Genomic DNA, 18,161 nt, shown 5'->3' with positions numbered 1-18,161 from the left:
CAAATTCGTTCACGAACAAGAATCAACTTTTTTTATTCTTGATTCTATTCCCAATCTGTTCCTAACAAAAATTTTACCAAACGCAATTCTAGGCCGAAACCGATTCCGGAACAAAGAATCGAATTTAAGACTTGTTGGGATGGTTACCAAACGCCATAAGTGCCATAACTTTAAAATGGTACACTTGAGTTCGGTTTTGAAGTTAAATGGGACATTTAAGTGCCACTCCGGCGAAAATCCGACCAAATGGCTTACATGGCGACTTTCCGACGAGTTTGGTCCAAAACGGCGTCGTTTTGCACGACGTGGCGGAGAAAATGCAAAAACGACGCCATTTCGTATCTACGTGTAAATAATAATATAAAAATTAATTAAATTAGATTTAAAATTAATTTTATTTAAAATATTCAAAAAATTAAAATAAAATTTTAAAATTAAAAAAATTAAAAATTAAAAAAAATTAAAAAATTTTAAAAATTTTAAAAATTTTAAAAATTAAGAAAAAAGGGGGGTGGGGGAGGTCGAATGGGGGCGGCCGAGGGCCGAGCCCTCGTCGCCACCGCCTCCCGCCGTCGCCGGAAGGGCCGCGACGGAGGGGCGAGGGTCGGCCGGTCGCCGACCCCTAGTTGACCGATGGCGAGGGCCGGAGCCCTCGCCACTGGTCGGTCGGCCTCGCCGCCCCTAGCCAAGGCTCGGCAACCCCGTCGACCCTCCCACTTCGTCGCCGGCCCTTCCCGATGGCGGCGGGGAGGCGGCGAGGCCTGAGCCCTCGCCGATTTGGGCAAGGGCCGCGACCCTTGCCCTAAGTCCAAACCCAGATCCTAATCAACTTGGAGGCGAAGGACAAGGAATGCTTTGGGAAAGGGAATGGAGTATCAAAGACTAGACCGGCTCGCCGGAACCGGTTCCTGTTCCGAGCGCCAGCACTCGCTTGATTAGGAAAGGAATCATGTAATTTAGGCTCTTGACAAGTTGGAATTGATGTCATGCCCTTGGTTAGGCCGACATAGAGTAAACCATACCCGATCGATAGGGTTCAAAGCGCGTGGCGCTCGGGATGCTTCGATCAATAGAACAGAAGAGGAGCAATAAGGCGAGGGTCGCGGCCCTCGCCCAGATCGGGCGAGGGCTCGCGGGCCCTAACCGCCTCCCCGCCGCCGTCGGGAAGGGCCAGCGACGGAGTGGGGAGGGTCGACCGGGGTCACCGGGCCCCGGCCGGGCTCGGCGAGGCCGGGCCGATCGGCGACGAGGGCCCGCGAGCCCTCGCCCGGATGCGGGGCGAGGGTCGCGGCCCTGCCGTCGGTCAACCGGGGGGCCGACGACCCCGCCGACCCTCCCCCTCCGTCGCGGCCCTTCCGGCGACGGCAAGGGGCTCGACCCTCAGCCCCGTTCGACCTCCCCCTTTTTTTTAATTTTTAAAATTTTTAAAATTTTCTTAATTTTTTAAAATTTTTAAAATTTTCTTAATTTTTAAAGTTTTTAAAAATTTTCTTAATTTTTAAATTTTTTTGAATATTTTAAATAAAATTAATTTTAAATCTAATTTAATTAATTTTTATATTATTATTTACATGTAGACACGAAACGACGTTGTTTTTGCATTTTCTCTGCCACGTCAGCGTGCAAAACGACGTCGTTTTGGACCAAACTCGCCGGAAAATTGCCACGTCAGCCATTTGGCCGGATTTTCGCCCAGTGGCACTTAAGTGTCACATTTTACTTCGATATTGAAACTTAAGTGTACCATTTTAAAGTTATAATACTTAAGTGTCCCTCCTCCGCGCTGTTATGACACTCCAAGTGTCCCAACCTCCCCTTTCAACATAAGTTTCTGTGCCCAGCATATACTTATACCATGTTTGTTCATCATGTCAAAAGCTCAATTTTGACTGGCGGGGAAGCTCTCTCCTGGGAGGAAATATTGCGCCCTCCCCTTTTGATTTATTTACAAACATTAAATGAAATATAGATATTATGCACCTCTTTAGTAATACGATCAAAATTTTGGTCGTGCTCATAATTTTACAAAAAGTTCCATGAACTCAATAGAGGTTTTTCCATTTACACCTCTTTAGATAGCGATCTATCTTGATTAGAATTTGTTTTTCTATTTTACAAACTTTGAGAATAAATAGAGACTAATAAGCAAACATAGATAAGATACCTAAATTGGTCGGGAAAATTACTTAATAAGTCATAAATCTATCACACGAATGTCAATTCAATCATAAACTTTTAAAATTCTGCCAATTTAGCTCTAAATAGTTGCACAAAATTCAAATGTAACATCCCAATCAAATATCGCTAGAAATTGCTGATGTGGCAGTCTGATCATTGCCAACTGTCTTACCTAGCACACCAACATGTCAACTATGTTGAGCGAAAATTGATCGGAATGGCAACATTAAAATCTCCCAAAAATGTTTAGCACTAAATTGGCCAAATGAAAAAAGTTTAAGACTAAACCGAAATTCTTACAATAGATTTAGGACTAAATAAATAATTTCCCCTAAATTGTTCTTTTATTCAAAAAATCCATTCATATCTACCGTTACTCTATCATGTTTTATAAGGGTTTTCTCTATAAATTCCTTAGTATTGCTATATTCACTTAAAAAAGTTACCATCTCAAAGACATTCATTATACTTGGGATAATAGCACAAATGATAGTTGATTCTTGATTCAATGTGCAATATTGTCTCTAATATACAATGTGATCCCTGAAATTTGACATAATGTGCAATATAGACACTAAACTTTTAATATATTTAATGTGATTCTTGAACTATTGAGGAATGTTCAATGTTATACCTACACTATATGAAAATTTTCAAAGTTTAGAGATCATTGGACCATAATTTAGGGATCATATCAAACAAACTAAAAGTTCAAAGGCTACATAATACATTGGATCAAAGTTTAGTATGCATGTGGGAGATTTCTGAAATCATACAAATGGACATCTTGAATTTTGTACAGGTTGGGGTCACGTTTTGCCGAACTAGTCCGTATAAAAAATGAGGAAAAATATAATGATCAAACTTATCGAGCACATAATATATTCGTCCAGCCCTCCATGATAGGTTAGCATCTGACCTACCACGCGTCACGATGGGGACCAATACCATAATTTTGGGTAATTCTAGACCGCCGTGAGCTTGAGTTTAACAGGCTGAGGTGGCGCTTGTTGTTCAGATTGGAGGGAAGGATTGGCGTGCTTTCTTGGAATGAGCAGCGCAAAACTTCATATGAAAATCAGTCGGGGTGCGAAGTCTAAATCTTGCTTGTGATTTTTAAATAGCCTGGATTTATACGAGGCGTAATCTTCTGCTTCCGGTTGATATTAGTAGAAGACTTGCTCACTTAGCGGAGGAAAAAAGAGAGATGTTCAAAATTACTTCATGTTAAGTAGAAAAGTTACTCTACACCAATGAACGTTATTGATCATAGGTATAGAAACACTTGTTGCTTTACTGGAAACTTAGTAGTACACATGAATAAATTACTGACCATTTAGAATGACTTTTCTATCTATCTTTTAAGTTACCTGCTATGGATAAGTTAAAAAAAAAAACTACTTTAACCTCTCGATGCTGATAAATTTTTCCACTAGCTAATGTAGAAAATTACTTGTTAATGATTTAACCGGGAAAAGCACCCAATAAATCATAAACTCATTCTACTTATACCAATTCAGTCCTAAACTTTCAATTGTGTCAATTTAATCCTAAACATTTTTACGTTTTGTCAATTGAATCCATCCGATCAATTTAGACTAGAATCGCCGACGTGCACACTAGCCGTTTTATATGATACAATTGGTGTTAACGTGAACATTTTTTGAGAATTTTTATAATTTTGTTTAGTTCTTCTTCTCTTTTCCTTTTAGGCTAAGGACCGGCAAGGGTTGCCAACCAACCCTCGCTAGCTCATGGCAACCCTCGTCGGCTCTAAGTGATGGCTGCAATGCCCTTGCCATATGTGGGTGTCATAGCCTCATCGGGTCAGTGAGGCCATGGCACCCTCACCTAGCCTAGATCTAGCAAGGGTGGCAAGAGTGTAGCAACCCTCGCCAAATCTAGGCAAGAAGCTGGATGCCCTTGTTTTGGCTGGCAAGAGCGTCACGATCCTCACCCAAAGTCGGTGAGGATTGCCGGCCCTAAATTAAAAACTAATATTAATAATAAAGATAAGAGAAGAAAGAAAACCAAAAAATTATTTAAATTTTTAGAGTTATTAAAATTATTAAAAATAAAATGTGAACATCAATGTCGATTGCGCTATGTAGGACCACCAACCTCCATGTTAGCAATTCCTAATGTAAATTGCCCAAATAGACTCAATTGGAAAAATATAAAAAAATTTATGACTTAAATTGGCATAATTGAAAGATTTATGACTTAATTGACATAAGTACAATAAGGTTAGGATCCTTTGTTTGTACTTTTTCTAACTTAACTAGTTACCTGTTCCTTTTCAATCTTTATTCCAAAAGTCCACATCGTTTCATTAAACTTGATGGGCTATATTACACATGGTTGCACTTCTATCCTTTGGCCCACGGTATCATCAAAATCCACCTTTGATTCAACTTCAACATGAAATAATTAACAGATCCATGAATTAATATGAGTAAATAATATGTGTACCGTTTACTATTTTGGGAAGAAGGCATGCATTGAAGATCGAAAAAGAGCGGAAAAAAACTAAGCAAAATATATAAAATGCAGTTTGCTAATTTTGCACACGGCCCCCAACTTAAATCTCTTTTATTGAAGTGATAATTTTGCAAAAATCATCCAAGTCAGTATTGGTAGTGCCATATAAGATTATAATTGAATTGACCATACACATCAATGATTCCCAGCCATTCTTAGCTAGAAGAACTATATTGACAAATCATTAAAAGTTGTAGGACTAAATTGGCCAAATTGAAATTTTTATAACTGAATTGATCGTAGATTATGACTTTTTGCACAATTTTTCCACACTTCTTAGTAGTATGCTATTCATTTATTATTACGCTACCATGAATGTTTGGATTAAAGAGGGATATAAATCCAAATTCTGACCTAAAAAGGACATGCGGGGTTGACTTTGTGATTTAGGTTCATTGAACTTTGACAATATAGATGACTAACGAGAAAACATGCAAGAAATTAATCACGCGAAGGAGTAAATCTTATTTAATAATATGCCATTGTAATACACGATGCCTATCTACCGTTAAAAGAATATTCATTTAAAGGAGTCATTCCCAGTAATGTATCAAACAGATGTGTAAAAGAGAAGGGAGAAATTCACTAACATGCCTTAAATATATGAGGAGTAAATTTATCATTAAATGAATCTCCATTCATAGGGCTCGTTTTCATGTATAAATGCAATGCATCGCTCCTTGATTTTCTCACCCTTGAAATCTCTCTCCGTGTCTCTTCTTACCAACACCTAATCAAATTTTTACTCCCGCTGAACTTGGTTCATTTTGGATTGAGGTCTCTCTCTCTCTCTCTCTCTCTCTCTCTCTCTCTCTCTCTCTCTCTCTCTCTCTCTCTCTCTCTCTCATGGATTGAAGCATTCACATAAATTTTTTTATCTCTCTCTCTCTTACTAAAACTCTAGAGGATGGACTTACTTATGAATCAATGCTTATGGATTGAAGCATTCCCATAAAAAAATTTATCATTTTTTTAATTTTACAAATTAAAGTGGCAATCTTTTATTTTGCAGGGACATTTCATAGGTGATAATTTCTTTCTAATTATTAAGAAAAAAAATTTGTATAGCGATCCTCAAAATGTTAATGATGTGTAAATTATATCTACGTAAATCCTTTTGATTATAACAACACAATTATTAGAGGTGTGTTCTACCATGGAGCTTATATCCCGTCGTGGGGTCTATACCAAAAGAGAGAGAGAGCCCATCCCTTCTTTCTCTTTTTCACCATTATGTTGCCGTGCGGTTTTTCGATGTGGTGCTCTTTCCATCATAGGTCACATATTAATTACACGGTAGTCTTTCAAATTTATGGGGGTATTATTCTGTACAATATATTTACTGATATTTAGGTCCATAATAGGTATATCGTGTGACAATATTTACTATGATAAGATTTGCTGAGATTTAGTATATTAATCTTCCTCTATTTCGATTTGTACCACCTTATAAAACCCTAACGCCAGGTGCTGCAGCGGTTATCATCAGATTGATCGTGCTCTAGCTATTTCGCTTTATACTCCCTTCTGATCCTATTCTGTTCAACTGTTTGTGGTTTTCTTTTCTGAATTTCATGCATAGAGCTCAGCTAGCAAGAGGAAGTCGTGGTCGAAAAATATGCTCGATGTATATTGTTGGACTACTTATTACAATTGGTTTGAGAATATTCGTATGATAGTGACTGTCCGGCAGCTATGCAATACCCAATTAAGACTTTTTCATTGCAGGACGCTCCTGATTTACAATAGCATGATGAGATAGAGGGAAGCAACCTACTATAGAAGAAAACGGAGGAGAGCCGGTGGCAATAGGCTAAGAGCCGAAGTATTATCTGCAACATTTGGCAACGGGGAGTTCTATTCAATGTATGAGGCAAAGAACATCACCGGGAAGTGTAGGTGATCCAATTGAGAGTAAATTAGAAGTGCTAAAAAATTTTAGACAGTTGAGATTAAAGAACATCGGGTGTTAAAGAAAGTGGTAAAAATGAGTATGAATGGGCAGTGCTAAGTTTGCCCCTATATCAACTCCAAGCATGTCCTCAAGTGTCAAAATGATAGAAATACCAAATTATTACGGCAGCAACATAGATGCCCCTACCCTAGGGGCAACACGTGCTAGCTACCACACACGTGCCACCGGGTAAGTCACCCTGCGACGCCCGGGAATCGAACTCCTCCCCTTGCGTTAGGGGAGAAGCTCGCCCAGCGGCGCCACCTAGGTGGGTGGTGATATTAGAGATATTATTAGATATGGATGGTATTATTTAATACTTCGTCGTTTCCTAAAATAAGACCATTTCCTTTATATGTATTGTTGGGATATAAATACCCCTTAATTGTAACGTATTATAGAAAAGAAGTTATCAAGTAAAGGAAAATTCCAAATAAGAGTTAGAAATGTTCTCATTTTCTCAAATAATGACCTAAAGTGAACCTTATTTTAAATAAGGTCTGAAATAGTCATATCAATCTCAAAGAAAAGCTTAAATAATTATGATTGTTTCAAACAAGAACCTAGCATCGTCGGCTTGCAGGCCAGCAAAATATTCAAGCAATCGGGACATTTTTGTCCAAACATAAGTTAGATTTTAATTAAATTAAATTAAAAATCTAAAAAGAAAGAAAGAAAAACACAAGTGCTTGTGGCCGCCGCCCCATAACGGCGAGGGTCGCTTGGCCTCTCCCACTTTTGACCCTCACCTTTGGTCGATGAGGGTCACCAGCCCTCGTCTAGGCACTGGCGACCACGATTTGCCACTTTGCCCCATCGGTGATGGGGCAGCTGCCACAACAATCCCTCTCGCCTACGTATTCCTTTAAATTTTATTTTGAAAAGAAAAAGAAAGAAAAAAAAAAGGAAAGAAATTAAAAATTTTAAAAGATAAAATTACCCATGACAGTTAGTGAGTTCAAGTCCTTTTTTGAAATCGGTATGGACACTTCATACCATTAATTAAATTAAAGTCCACTCCGTGCCCTTATTTGAGAAAATAAGAGTATTTTGGGTCCTCATTTTAAACAATGTCCATTTCAAACTATTATATAAAAAAAAAAAAAAAAAAAAAATAGGGGCACTTCAAACCTTATTTTAAACAATGTCCATTTCAAACTATTATATAAAAAAAAAATAGGGGCACTTCAAACCCTTATTTGAAATTTTCGCTTGAGTAAAGATGGAGCCGCTAAAAATGCTGCATAATTCTTTTTCACGAGTAATTGCACATTTTTCTTTTATCTTTTGTAAACATAAGACAACAGGCAAATGCATGTCACAGTAGCTCTCTATGTCTAAATAATTGGAAATACTGAAATGAATTGAAGAGGATGCTGTGTTTTTAATTTTATTTCTTGTCGCCATCTTTATTCTTCTCCTTTTTATCTTCCTTCTTTTCTTCTGTAGCTGGGCCAACAGATAGTATGTCCACTTTTCCAATTTTCTTCAGCTTCTTTGCTACAGCCATGGAGTCCATGTCACCTACCACAGTCAGCTTTTGCTCCTTCAAATCCGCTGCTATGGAATCAACCCCTGAAAGATTGGTTTCAAGGGAACAAAAAGAAGCTCAATACAACTGAACTTAAAGCTCAAAATTGATTTTGCACCAAATATTCATATGCATTGAGGCATTCTTCTTGCATGAACAACATAGATGATTTTTCTTTGGTAATTTACATGAGGAAGGATCTCTTATTAGTACCATAAACATCTGCAACGGCTTCGATGGCTTTCTGCTTCATCTTCTCATCGTTCATAGTCAAGAGCTTGACAACCACTTTCTATAAAAAAAATAAAAAACAAATTTAGATACGTAACATTGCTTACAAACAGAAATGATTTCGTATCAAGAATTGATTCTCTGGTTTTCATGACCAGAGGACGCAAGACTATAATACTGGCATCGAATCAATAACGACTCGTCTAGAGAAGGAAAATTGCTAGAAGAAGAGAAAGCATGATAGCCTGTCACGTACTTGTGCCATCGAAGGCTCGCGGAGAGGGTGCTGCAAAGGTTGACACACAAGAGACACGAGGCGAACTGAGGGTTTGTGCTGGGGGGGAATAGGATTCGCATGGTTTATAAGCTTATTGGAGAACATGATGTGAGAAGACGTTTGTTCCTAGAAACCTTTGAGGGCTGAATATGGAGAGGAGGTCAACGTGCTGGCCTCACCGCTTTTGGAAGAAGCATAACTCATGCCCGTTATTCCAGCTCTTCTATTGATTATCTCTTTTCTTTTCATACTTCCAAGCCAAAAAAAAATACAAAAAAAAACAAAACCATCGTCACTGATTCAATGTCGCCTTGTTACCCTCCTGGAATTGACGGGTTCGAGTCGGCTCTGCCCAGATAAATCAGTCTAATATCGGAGCTTGCTGCTTGGCTTAATTCAATTTTTTTGTTGCCCAATCTTTTCTGCACGCGGAGCGTGGTCGTCGGTTTTGGTTTTCATGGCGAGCATGTGTGGCGGCTCCTACATTAGAGATTTAATAAAAGTAGTGCGCTCTAGAATAGATTGATATTAGTTTTTTGATTTGTCAATGTGTAAATGCTGGGTGTTCAATCGCTGGACAGCGAGCATGATGGTGAAATGACTCAGCAAGAACGTGCCACAGACAAAAATGTAATGCTAGGATTTGTTCCCATGTGGAGATGATGCATGTTTAATTGATCCACGACTTGAAGAACTGGTCTGCAAGTTTCTGTGAATTTTTATTAATTCCATTTTCGGTGAACATAAAGATCTTCTACATAAGTAGCTGGCCGTGTAACGCGTATTAAGATTGGCCAAATGAGGGGTTTGAAAAAAGCATGAATTGCTGGGCAAAAAATAATTTCGCTTTTCATACAATCTAAGAGAACAGTGCAAACTTTCACTCAAGCCAGGGGAAGTAGAGCTTCGTCTGGCCGGGGGTTGTTCCCTAATTTGGTTTCAAATCCCCCACGGTTAACCCTTTCCTCAATTTTACGCCTCAAGGAGGACTCCAATTCGGTGTAGCAGTTTAAGGTCATGCTAAGGACCATTTTATAAAACCAGCTGCCGTCATTCCAAGATGCGCGCCCTGGCAACCTAGGGGAATTAGAGCTTGGTTTGGCCGGGGTTGTTCCCTAATTTGGTTTCAAATCCCCCCGCAGTTAACCCTTTCCTCAATTTACGCCTCGAGGAGGGCTCCGATTCAACATAGCAGTTTAAGGTCATGCTAAGGATTAATACAATCTAAAAGAACAGTGCAAACTTTCACTCAAGCGACAAATAAATGGACCATTACCTTTTCCTCACAAAAATCTTATGTAGCATCCGACATGGCTGACGACGGTGATGAGTACAATGGACAAATCAGCTAAGCCAACAGGGCACCATGGATTTTTTAACAAGAAAGGTGTAATTTGAGTGAGGTCGTGGGTCATTAATTTCAAATAACAAAGAGACCAAAGAGAGTTTAATTCCAAATTGAATTCGCAGATTAAATGGCTAGGAATTTTGCCCCCAACCGAGTTTGCAAATTTGGATTTCAAATCATCGTTTTGCTGCTAACTTGAGGAGTTTGAGTAAATCATGAAGTTCAATTAGTGTTTGGAATTTGCAAATTGGGGTGACAAGTCATGGATTTTGCTATGAATTTAGCAAATACTCCATCATAATCAAAGTGGAACAGCCTTGTTTCACTTAATTGACATGTCACATCACTGTCATTAGCTTTGAAAGTGCCAAATAAACGTAGTTGAATGGAAGAAAGTCAATAGCGGATGTTTTTGTCCCTCAGAGAAAACTTCGTACTTTTTTAGGGTCATTTGAAAAGTGACCTCATTTTTGTTAGAAGGGTGCAAGTCGACGGATATTTTCTTCCCTCAAACAAAAATTTGTGCATTATTTTTATTTTTTTGTCATTTAAAAAGTAAAGTTATCTATCCTGAGATATAAGTCGGTACTTTCTTTTGGATTTAGCATAAAATGATACTGCTACTATGCCATCAAAAGTTGCTAGGACAAAGTTCTTTTTACCCTCCTTGGTGTATCTAAACAGTTGTCTCATATCTAATTAGCTAGTTAGTGAGGTAATAACTTACCAAGGTGATAATCAGTAGCCGGTAACTCTGCTTGCAATAAAATGCGATTTGTCAATGGAAGAATGCATTTTTGTTTCCCTTGCGTTGTTTCCAAAAGCTTACTAATCTCAATTTTCAAACAATTTAAATTTTTATAAGCTGTACCAGGTGAAATAATTCACTTGTTCAACAGGGACTAGAGTTATTGGAATGATAAGGAAAAGTCAAAATTAATGGGAAAGAGTTGACAAAAATCTCATTTAGTTTGGGAAAAACTATATCCATATCTTATCTAAACAAAATTACAATTTTTTTCTTTCCTTAGGACATATTTTTCACCGCCTTTTGCAGACAGGTGGGGAAACAAAAAAGTTCTTTTCTTGCCCTACTGGAATTAACTTGGAAGCAATAGCATATCGATGAGGATAATAATGGATTGGGCCAATGTCCTACCGAGGGCCAATTCCAAAGCCAAGCCCAATTCCTAAGTATGTTATGTCTTGTGAATATTGTGTGACCTAAAGGGCCCAAAAGGTGCAAGGCCCAGGGTGGATGGCCCACACTTGGAGGGTTAGCCACTGACTTATACTAAAAATACAAGGTAAACAACCCCTTGTACTAAAAATGAAGTATCTGATTGGGTAGCCAGATGCTTCACTGTTTTCTTTATTTCATAAATACAGGATTTAATACCAAAATATTCCATCTCTCGTCATTCAACATTCTAGACTTATTCACAAAATCATCCCTTTTTCCCCAAATTATCCTTGTAATTTTTCTAAATTGCTCCACCTTCCAGAAACAAACATCTCAATTAGACGCCGGTCTCCTCTTCCAACATCATAGCCCCCACCCCCCAAGAGACGCCTCTGTCAAGAGAGGAGAGCTTGACAATGCATTGAGGTCTTCGAGGAAGCAGGGGGAGAGAGAGAGAGAGAGATGTGGTCCTCTGTCATTTAGGTAGCTACAAGACTAATGTGGCAAAGGCGAGAATCAAGGGGACGATGGAATGCGATGGCTAGACGTGGCGGGGTAGAGGTTGTTGCTAAAATAAGGTGAGTTCTTCAATAATTTCCCAATCAACTGTGTGATGCATTGGACAAGTGTTAGGGATGATGTCATAAATACTTTTTGAAATTTGACCTGATGTGTAATATAATCCATAAACTTTTAGTTTATTTAATGACGTCCTTAACTTTAGCCTAATGCACAATATTACCCTTGAACTTTTAATTTATACAATATGTTCCCTAAAATTTTGTTAAATGTTTAAACTAACCCATATACTATATAAAAATATTCAATATTATCTTTTCATTAATTTAAATTCATGAACGACATTAAACACTTTCATATAATTTAGGAACTAGGTTAAATATGCATAAAAAGTTTATGGACCACATTGAACGAATTAAAAATTAATAACTAATATTGCACATTGGGCTAAAGTTTAAAAATCACATTGAGTAAATTAAAAATTCAGAAACAACATTGAATATTAAAAGAAAATTTAAAAATTATTTTTGTCGTTTTGTCAATCTTAATATTGTAGATTGTACGGTTGACATGGAATCCAACCGATGAAAGGGCCGCTCCTTTGCTAATCATACTTCTTTGTGGGACCGAGAATAGATAGAAACCCCCCATTTCTTTGTACATTTGTGGAATGTCTAGGGGGGAATCATGCGTCTAGAGTTTACCTTAGTACTGTAGCATGTAGGGCATGTGCTTGACTTCTCATTCTTTGAAAACCAGACTAGCTTCCACCACTAATTAATAATCAAAGAAGGAAACGTATCACATGCGAGTCATCAATCGAAGTGAAAGAATAATGATGACTGGGCAGATGCAATCCCACGCTTTCTCCAACTTGCCACTAAAAAACACAACCCTGCCCATCCCAACCACGAATTAAGCCAACTATTCCAAGGCGAAACGCTAGCTTCAGCAAGAAACTGGGCTCTCTGTACATGCCTCTCTCTCTCTCTCTCTCTCTCATCCCATAGCCAGTGAATCACAAAATCCTCAAGAAATCAAACGCACGCCATGCAAAGATTACCGAGCACCGTCTTGCGGACCACGGGCCTTGCGGAGTCGCTTCGCCAGAAGGACGGCGATTTGGCGTTCTCCACTTAAGAAAGGATCCTCCCTGTGGTTCCTTCCTTGTTGCTATTCTTGTTGATCCTTGCTGCTCTTGCTTTCAACTCCACTTTGAAGATTGACACGGTGATTTCTCATTCCTTCTGTTGGTGTTTCTAGTTGCCTCGTATCGCTTCTAGCTACTTTATATAATTTGATCTTAAACTTTTTTGGTGTCTTTTGCGCTACAATTTATCACTTTCTTTTCTCACTCTTTCTTTATCGAAATTCTGATTCTAGGCTTGTTGAGGAAGTCATGGTTAATTTCAAAAAAAAAAAAAAAAATTGGCGAGCAAGCGGATTAGTACATCTATATTAATTGTACATACTGTAAATGTTGGAACGTCAAACTCCATACATGTCTGTTTTTGCTGGACAATTGTCTAATGAAATTTTCCTTTGTTTCAGTCTACAATCTCTGCGGGTAATCCAAGTAATCAAAGTATAGTCATCTCGGATAAGAACCAGCTTAATCTCCAACCGAAGAAGCTCGAATTCCCACTGAATTGCAGCTCCGAAAACCAGACCCAAACCTGCCCAACAAACTATCCGACGTCGTTTTCGCCGCAAGACCCATCAACGGAACCCGATTGCCCAGATTATTTCCGGTGGATCCATGAAGATCTGCGTCCGTGGAAGGACTCAGGAATCACGAGGACATGGTGGAGAGGGCGAAACCGACCGCCCATTTTCGCCTAGTGATCATCAAAGGCAAAGCTTATGTGGAAAAGTATCGGAAGTCAATACAAACTAGGGACATGTTCACCGTGTGGGGTATTTTGCAATTGCTGAGGAGGTATCCCGGTCAAATACCCGATTTGGAGCTCATGTTTGACTGCGACGACCAGCCGGTGATTCAGTCGCGGCACTACCGGGGAAGAATGCGACAAGCCCGCCACCGTTGTTCCGGTATTGCGGGGATCGATGGACGATGGACATCGTCTTCCCAGATTGGTCCTTCTGGGGCTGGTATGTAATTGATTAACATTCCTCGTCATTTTTGGTCTGTCTTTTGATTCAATCTTTAGTACGGGAATATAAAATCGGAGAAATGCTTGCATGGAGTCGGTTCATGTTATAAAGACAATCATTAGAACATACGGAATTTGGATCAATAATGACAGTAGTTTTCCGGTTGTAGTTGTTAAATTTAGCCCACAAGTAGAAAAGTTAAAGAAAGTACTTCGATTGGGAAAAAAAAAGTTATCTTTGAAGAATGCGGGAGAGAGAATGCGGGAGAGAATTATTTGAGATGCGAAATGAATTTTACTGAGGGTTTCGGCCCCTCGTGCTAGCGACGGGCACCTACCGGTTGAGGTCATTTGATGTCTTTTCTTTTTCCATGGCCTCTTTGCTTTGTCGGCTGGAGATAGCATATTACCAGGAATGGACAGATATAGTTTTAAAGATTCCGATTGAAAAAATCGAATATGACCGTACATTAATCGTTGGGATCATAAAATGTGTCTTTTCATGATGTGAAAATAGACTTTGGAAAAGTTACCATAAAATTGTCTAATCGAGGCTTGATAGATCCCATAGCATGATAGATCTATATGGTTACAAGTAATAGGGTAGCTGTGCTAGTTGCCTCCTTCTCACTTTTTTCTTATTAAAAGAAAATGTTTGATTAGGATTGGGAGGAAATTGATTTCTCTCATCTAGTTACTACCAAATAATTGCACACACACACACACACACACACATATATATATATATATATATATATATATATATATATATCTGTACTGAGTTTTTTTTATTTTCCTCGGAATTTATGAAGGGCTGAGATTAATATAAAGCCATGGGAGAGGCTGCAGATGGAGCTGAAACAAGGGAATGAGAGGAAGAAATGGATAGAAAGAGAACCGCACGCATATTGGAAAGGAAACCCTTTTGTGGCTGAATCCAGAAGAGACCTCCTCAAGTGCAACGTTTCTGAGACCCAAGATTGGAATGCTCGCTTGTTCATCCAGGTATATATTTACTATGAACAATGGATTACTGAATAACGGTTCCTATCCACGTGTGAAGTCAGATTACAAATGTAGGAAGTTGATGTAACTCCTTCAACTAAGAATGATATGGGAACTTCTAGGGTTTCGACATTCAAGCCTGTAGAATCCACTCTATCCTTATTTGACTATAATCACGAACAGCTTTCGTGTATATCGTTAGCTTGTTTCGCCGACTAATTCTAACTGCTTGGTCACTTTGAGTTTGTAAACTTAGGAACTTCATATGCTTGAATATACGGTAATTTTGCAGGATTGGATCCTTGAATCACAACAAGGATTCAAGAACTCAGACCTAGCACGCCAATGCGCACACAGGTGATGATCAAGCTCTCAGCAACACCAACCGTATCATTTCCATAAGCAAAAACAGCTTTACTTTACTTGGTATGTTAGAGATCTGAATTTACGAATGAACATGTTGTGGCTAGATTCAAGATCTACATAGAAGGGTATGCGTGGTCGGTCAGTGAGAAGTACATCCTGGCCTGTGATTCCACGACTCTACTGGTGAAGCCTCAGTTCTATGATTTCTTCACCAGGAGCCTCAACCCCTTGCAGCACTACTGGCCCATCAGAACTGAGGACAAGTGCCGATCCCTCAAATTCGCCGTGGACTGGGGCAATAGCCACAAGCAAAGGTAAACGTTTTCTCTAGCAGCTACAGTTGAATTCCATGGTAAGCGTGTTGGCCTTACGGGCGCAATTCTCGATGGACTTGCATAGGCACGAGAGATAGGGAAGGCTTCAAGTGACTTCATCCAAGAGCGAGTGAAGATGAGCAATGTGTACGACTACATGTTTCAACTGATGAATGAATACGCCAAGCTTCTCAGGTTTGAGCCAGAGGTCCCAGAAGGAGCAGTGGAGGTCTGCTCTGAGCTAATGGCTTGCCCTGCAGGTGGGACGGAGAAGGAGTTCATGGTGGAGTCATTGACCATGAGCCCATCTGCTACAGGCCCATGCACTATGCCTCCACCATACGAGCCCAAATTGGTCGATGCCATGTGGAGGAAAAGTGCCAGTGCAATCAGGAGGGTGGAGAGGTGGGAAAATGAGTTCTGGCAAAAGTCTCAGAACAGATCAGCTTAGTTGGGTACATGTGCAGAATCGGATTCTTGTCTTGTAAACGGAGCAAGAGACTGACTTTGTAAATCAAACTATCTTTTTTTGGCATCGCGTCGTAGCTACGAAGAGTATTTGACTTGATAACTACATCCACTAGAAATCCATAGCTTGGGAACAATGGCCAGTCCAAGTGGCAGCGGGGAGGAGGTGTTCAGCAGCTTGATTCCCGGTGCAGCTTTTAATTGATTTCTACTGTCATTATCGAGATCACGTGTATAGTTTTTAGAGGCGGACTATTTCCATCTCAATGAGGCTAAAACATTCATTTTATTGGGCAGCGATCAAATCACCCTCTAATCCATCCTGTATCCTCTCTTCAACACGCGCACTCATTTCCACTGGCTGTTTCTTCGTTATCTTAATGTCTTTGCAACCCTTTTCTTTCTGTTTTTCGCTTGGTTGACCGCCTCTTGGCTTGCACAGCTGAAACAGCTTAGCGCTCACATCTTTTACTTACCCTGAAAGAAAGGTCACGGAACAATTTAAAGGCGACAACTTTTGCTTGCATTCCACTATACCTTCCTTTTGATCAAGCAAAGCTTACACTGGAAAGATGAAGATGGAAAGTGAGATAGAGATCAACGACAATCCAAATACATCGTTATCTGATATGAATCTCACTTTGAACTGGATGCGATCAAAAGGAACAATCTAAAGTAATGTCCATTATCATTTCTAGTCCTGATTTCTTTCCCCTCCTCTTCAGCCACTGCCCGACCGCTCATTGCCTCCATCAGGTGAAGTCTTTGCTAGTGAACGGGGCTACCTCCTCTCACCCCACCGTTGTGGCCCACTCCTCCCCGCCGATGTGACATCCAAATCGGTAATAATGTTTGGGTTATAAAGTTGAGTATTATTTAGCTTGGAGTTTTGGATGGCACATAGGAATCTAGTTGGGTCATCAATTTGGTGGGGTGCAAAAGGTACGAAACATGAATTTGCTTTAGGGTTAAATTGATAGATGTTGACATGTACTTTAATAGGGTAGAGCGACAGTATTACCATATTTGTTATATAAAGGTGTTGATACGTTGAGATTTTCCTGACATCCGATATTGTTCACTAATAATTTTAGTAGATTCAAAATATATTTCAGACTTATCATAATTTATAAATGATATCATTTTCCTTATTTATACACCGAATTACTAGATATCTTGGTCACTTAACAAAATGTCTACTTCGAAATGGGTTATTTGTCTTTTTCTAATTTTTACTTTTCTCACTCAATTTCAACAAAGTGTTTTTTACATCGAGCCATCATTACTTTTAACCTCAGTTATTCATTCTTATCTCTTGTAACTCTCTTCTAAGTTCATCCCCTTAGTCGTACCATTGGATGGACCCTATGATTATGCTACTTGTAACTTTCTAACCAGAACACATCTCTCACGCTTTCCATGTAGCATTTTTAATATCATGTCATCATTTCTTTTTACCTTAGTTACTTGTTCTTATCTCTTAGTAATTCTTGAGTAGTCTTCTCAATTCATTCCCTTTGGCCCTATGATTGTGTCTTCTTACCTCTTCAAGTCTCAAAATTACTCCGACTTGTTCTTGTGAAGAAAATGAGATCTTCCGTCGCTTTTCTCTTATATTTTCACTTTCTAATCTTTCAATAGAAGGCGAGGATTCCATTATTGTCATGTCAAAGCTTCAAAATTTCACACTTCAAGAGTTTACAAGGTGATTTGGTGGACTTTATTCTCTTTTCTTAAACTAGTTTTGTTAAAAGATTGAAAGTTGTTAATCCTTGTTCTTAATTATCTTGCTTTGTAGGTGGTTAAAGCTTTGAGTTGTCCAACTTTTGTTAAGTTAAGTGAAAACTCTAGGGGTTAAGTTAGGTTGATCTACTTTGTACTCTTGACTTAGTTGATTAATGTTTGTTAATTTAGTTTGAATTTGATGATAAGTGTAAGCAAGCCTTAATAATGGTGTGTTGAGGTACTATCATGATTTAACTTGTCTCAATAAAATCTTACATATTTAAGATGTGTTTGATTGATTTCCATGACATGTGGTAGAATATTGGATGCGAAAAATGTGAAAATAACGAAACTAGACCTAAGTGATATTAACCTTGTGTAAGTTATACCCACTTGCCGATTATACC

At 39.0% G+C, this 18,161-nt stretch overlaps 1 protein-coding gene and 1 pseudogene across 1 annotated transcript; one reads left to right on the top strand and one right to left on the bottom strand.

Moving 5' to 3' along the window:
- Window positions 1-7,858: 7,858 nt before the first annotated feature.
- On the bottom strand, window positions 7,859-8,767 carry LOC120292959 (heavy metal-associated isoprenylated plant protein 39-like). The gene is made up of 3 exons (XM_039311574.1): window positions 8,692-8,767; window positions 8,418-8,496; window positions 7,859-8,248 (listed from the first exon to the last, which is right to left on the bottom strand). Exons 1-3 carry the CDS (start codon window positions 8,698-8,700, stop codon window positions 8,064-8,066), a joined length of 273 nt encoding a protein of 90 aa, XP_039167508.1. The 5' UTR covers window positions 8,701-8,767; the 3' UTR covers window positions 7,859-8,063.
- Window positions 8,768-13,480: 4,713 nt separating this feature from the next.
- Window positions 13,481-16,334, top strand: LOC120292960 (annotated as a pseudogene).
- The last annotated feature ends 1,827 nt before the right edge of the window (window positions 16,335-18,161 follow it).

Source organism: Eucalyptus grandis, chromosome 4, assembly GCF_016545825.1.
Source record: "Eucalyptus grandis isolate ANBG69807.140 chromosome 4, ASM1654582v1, whole genome shotgun sequence".
NCBI classification, from domain to species: Eukaryota; Viridiplantae; Streptophyta; class Magnoliopsida; order Myrtales; family Myrtaceae; genus Eucalyptus; species Eucalyptus grandis.
This window is presented reverse-complemented; position numbering and strand designations above follow the sequence as displayed.

Excerpts from the sequence above, each read along its gene's own strand:
- LOC120292959 (XM_039311574.1), bottom strand. Across the intron at positions 8,249-8,417 it reads AGCCGTTGCAGATGTTTATG|GGGTTGATTCCATAGCAGCG; the intron begins GTACTAATAAGA and ends CCAATCTTTCAG.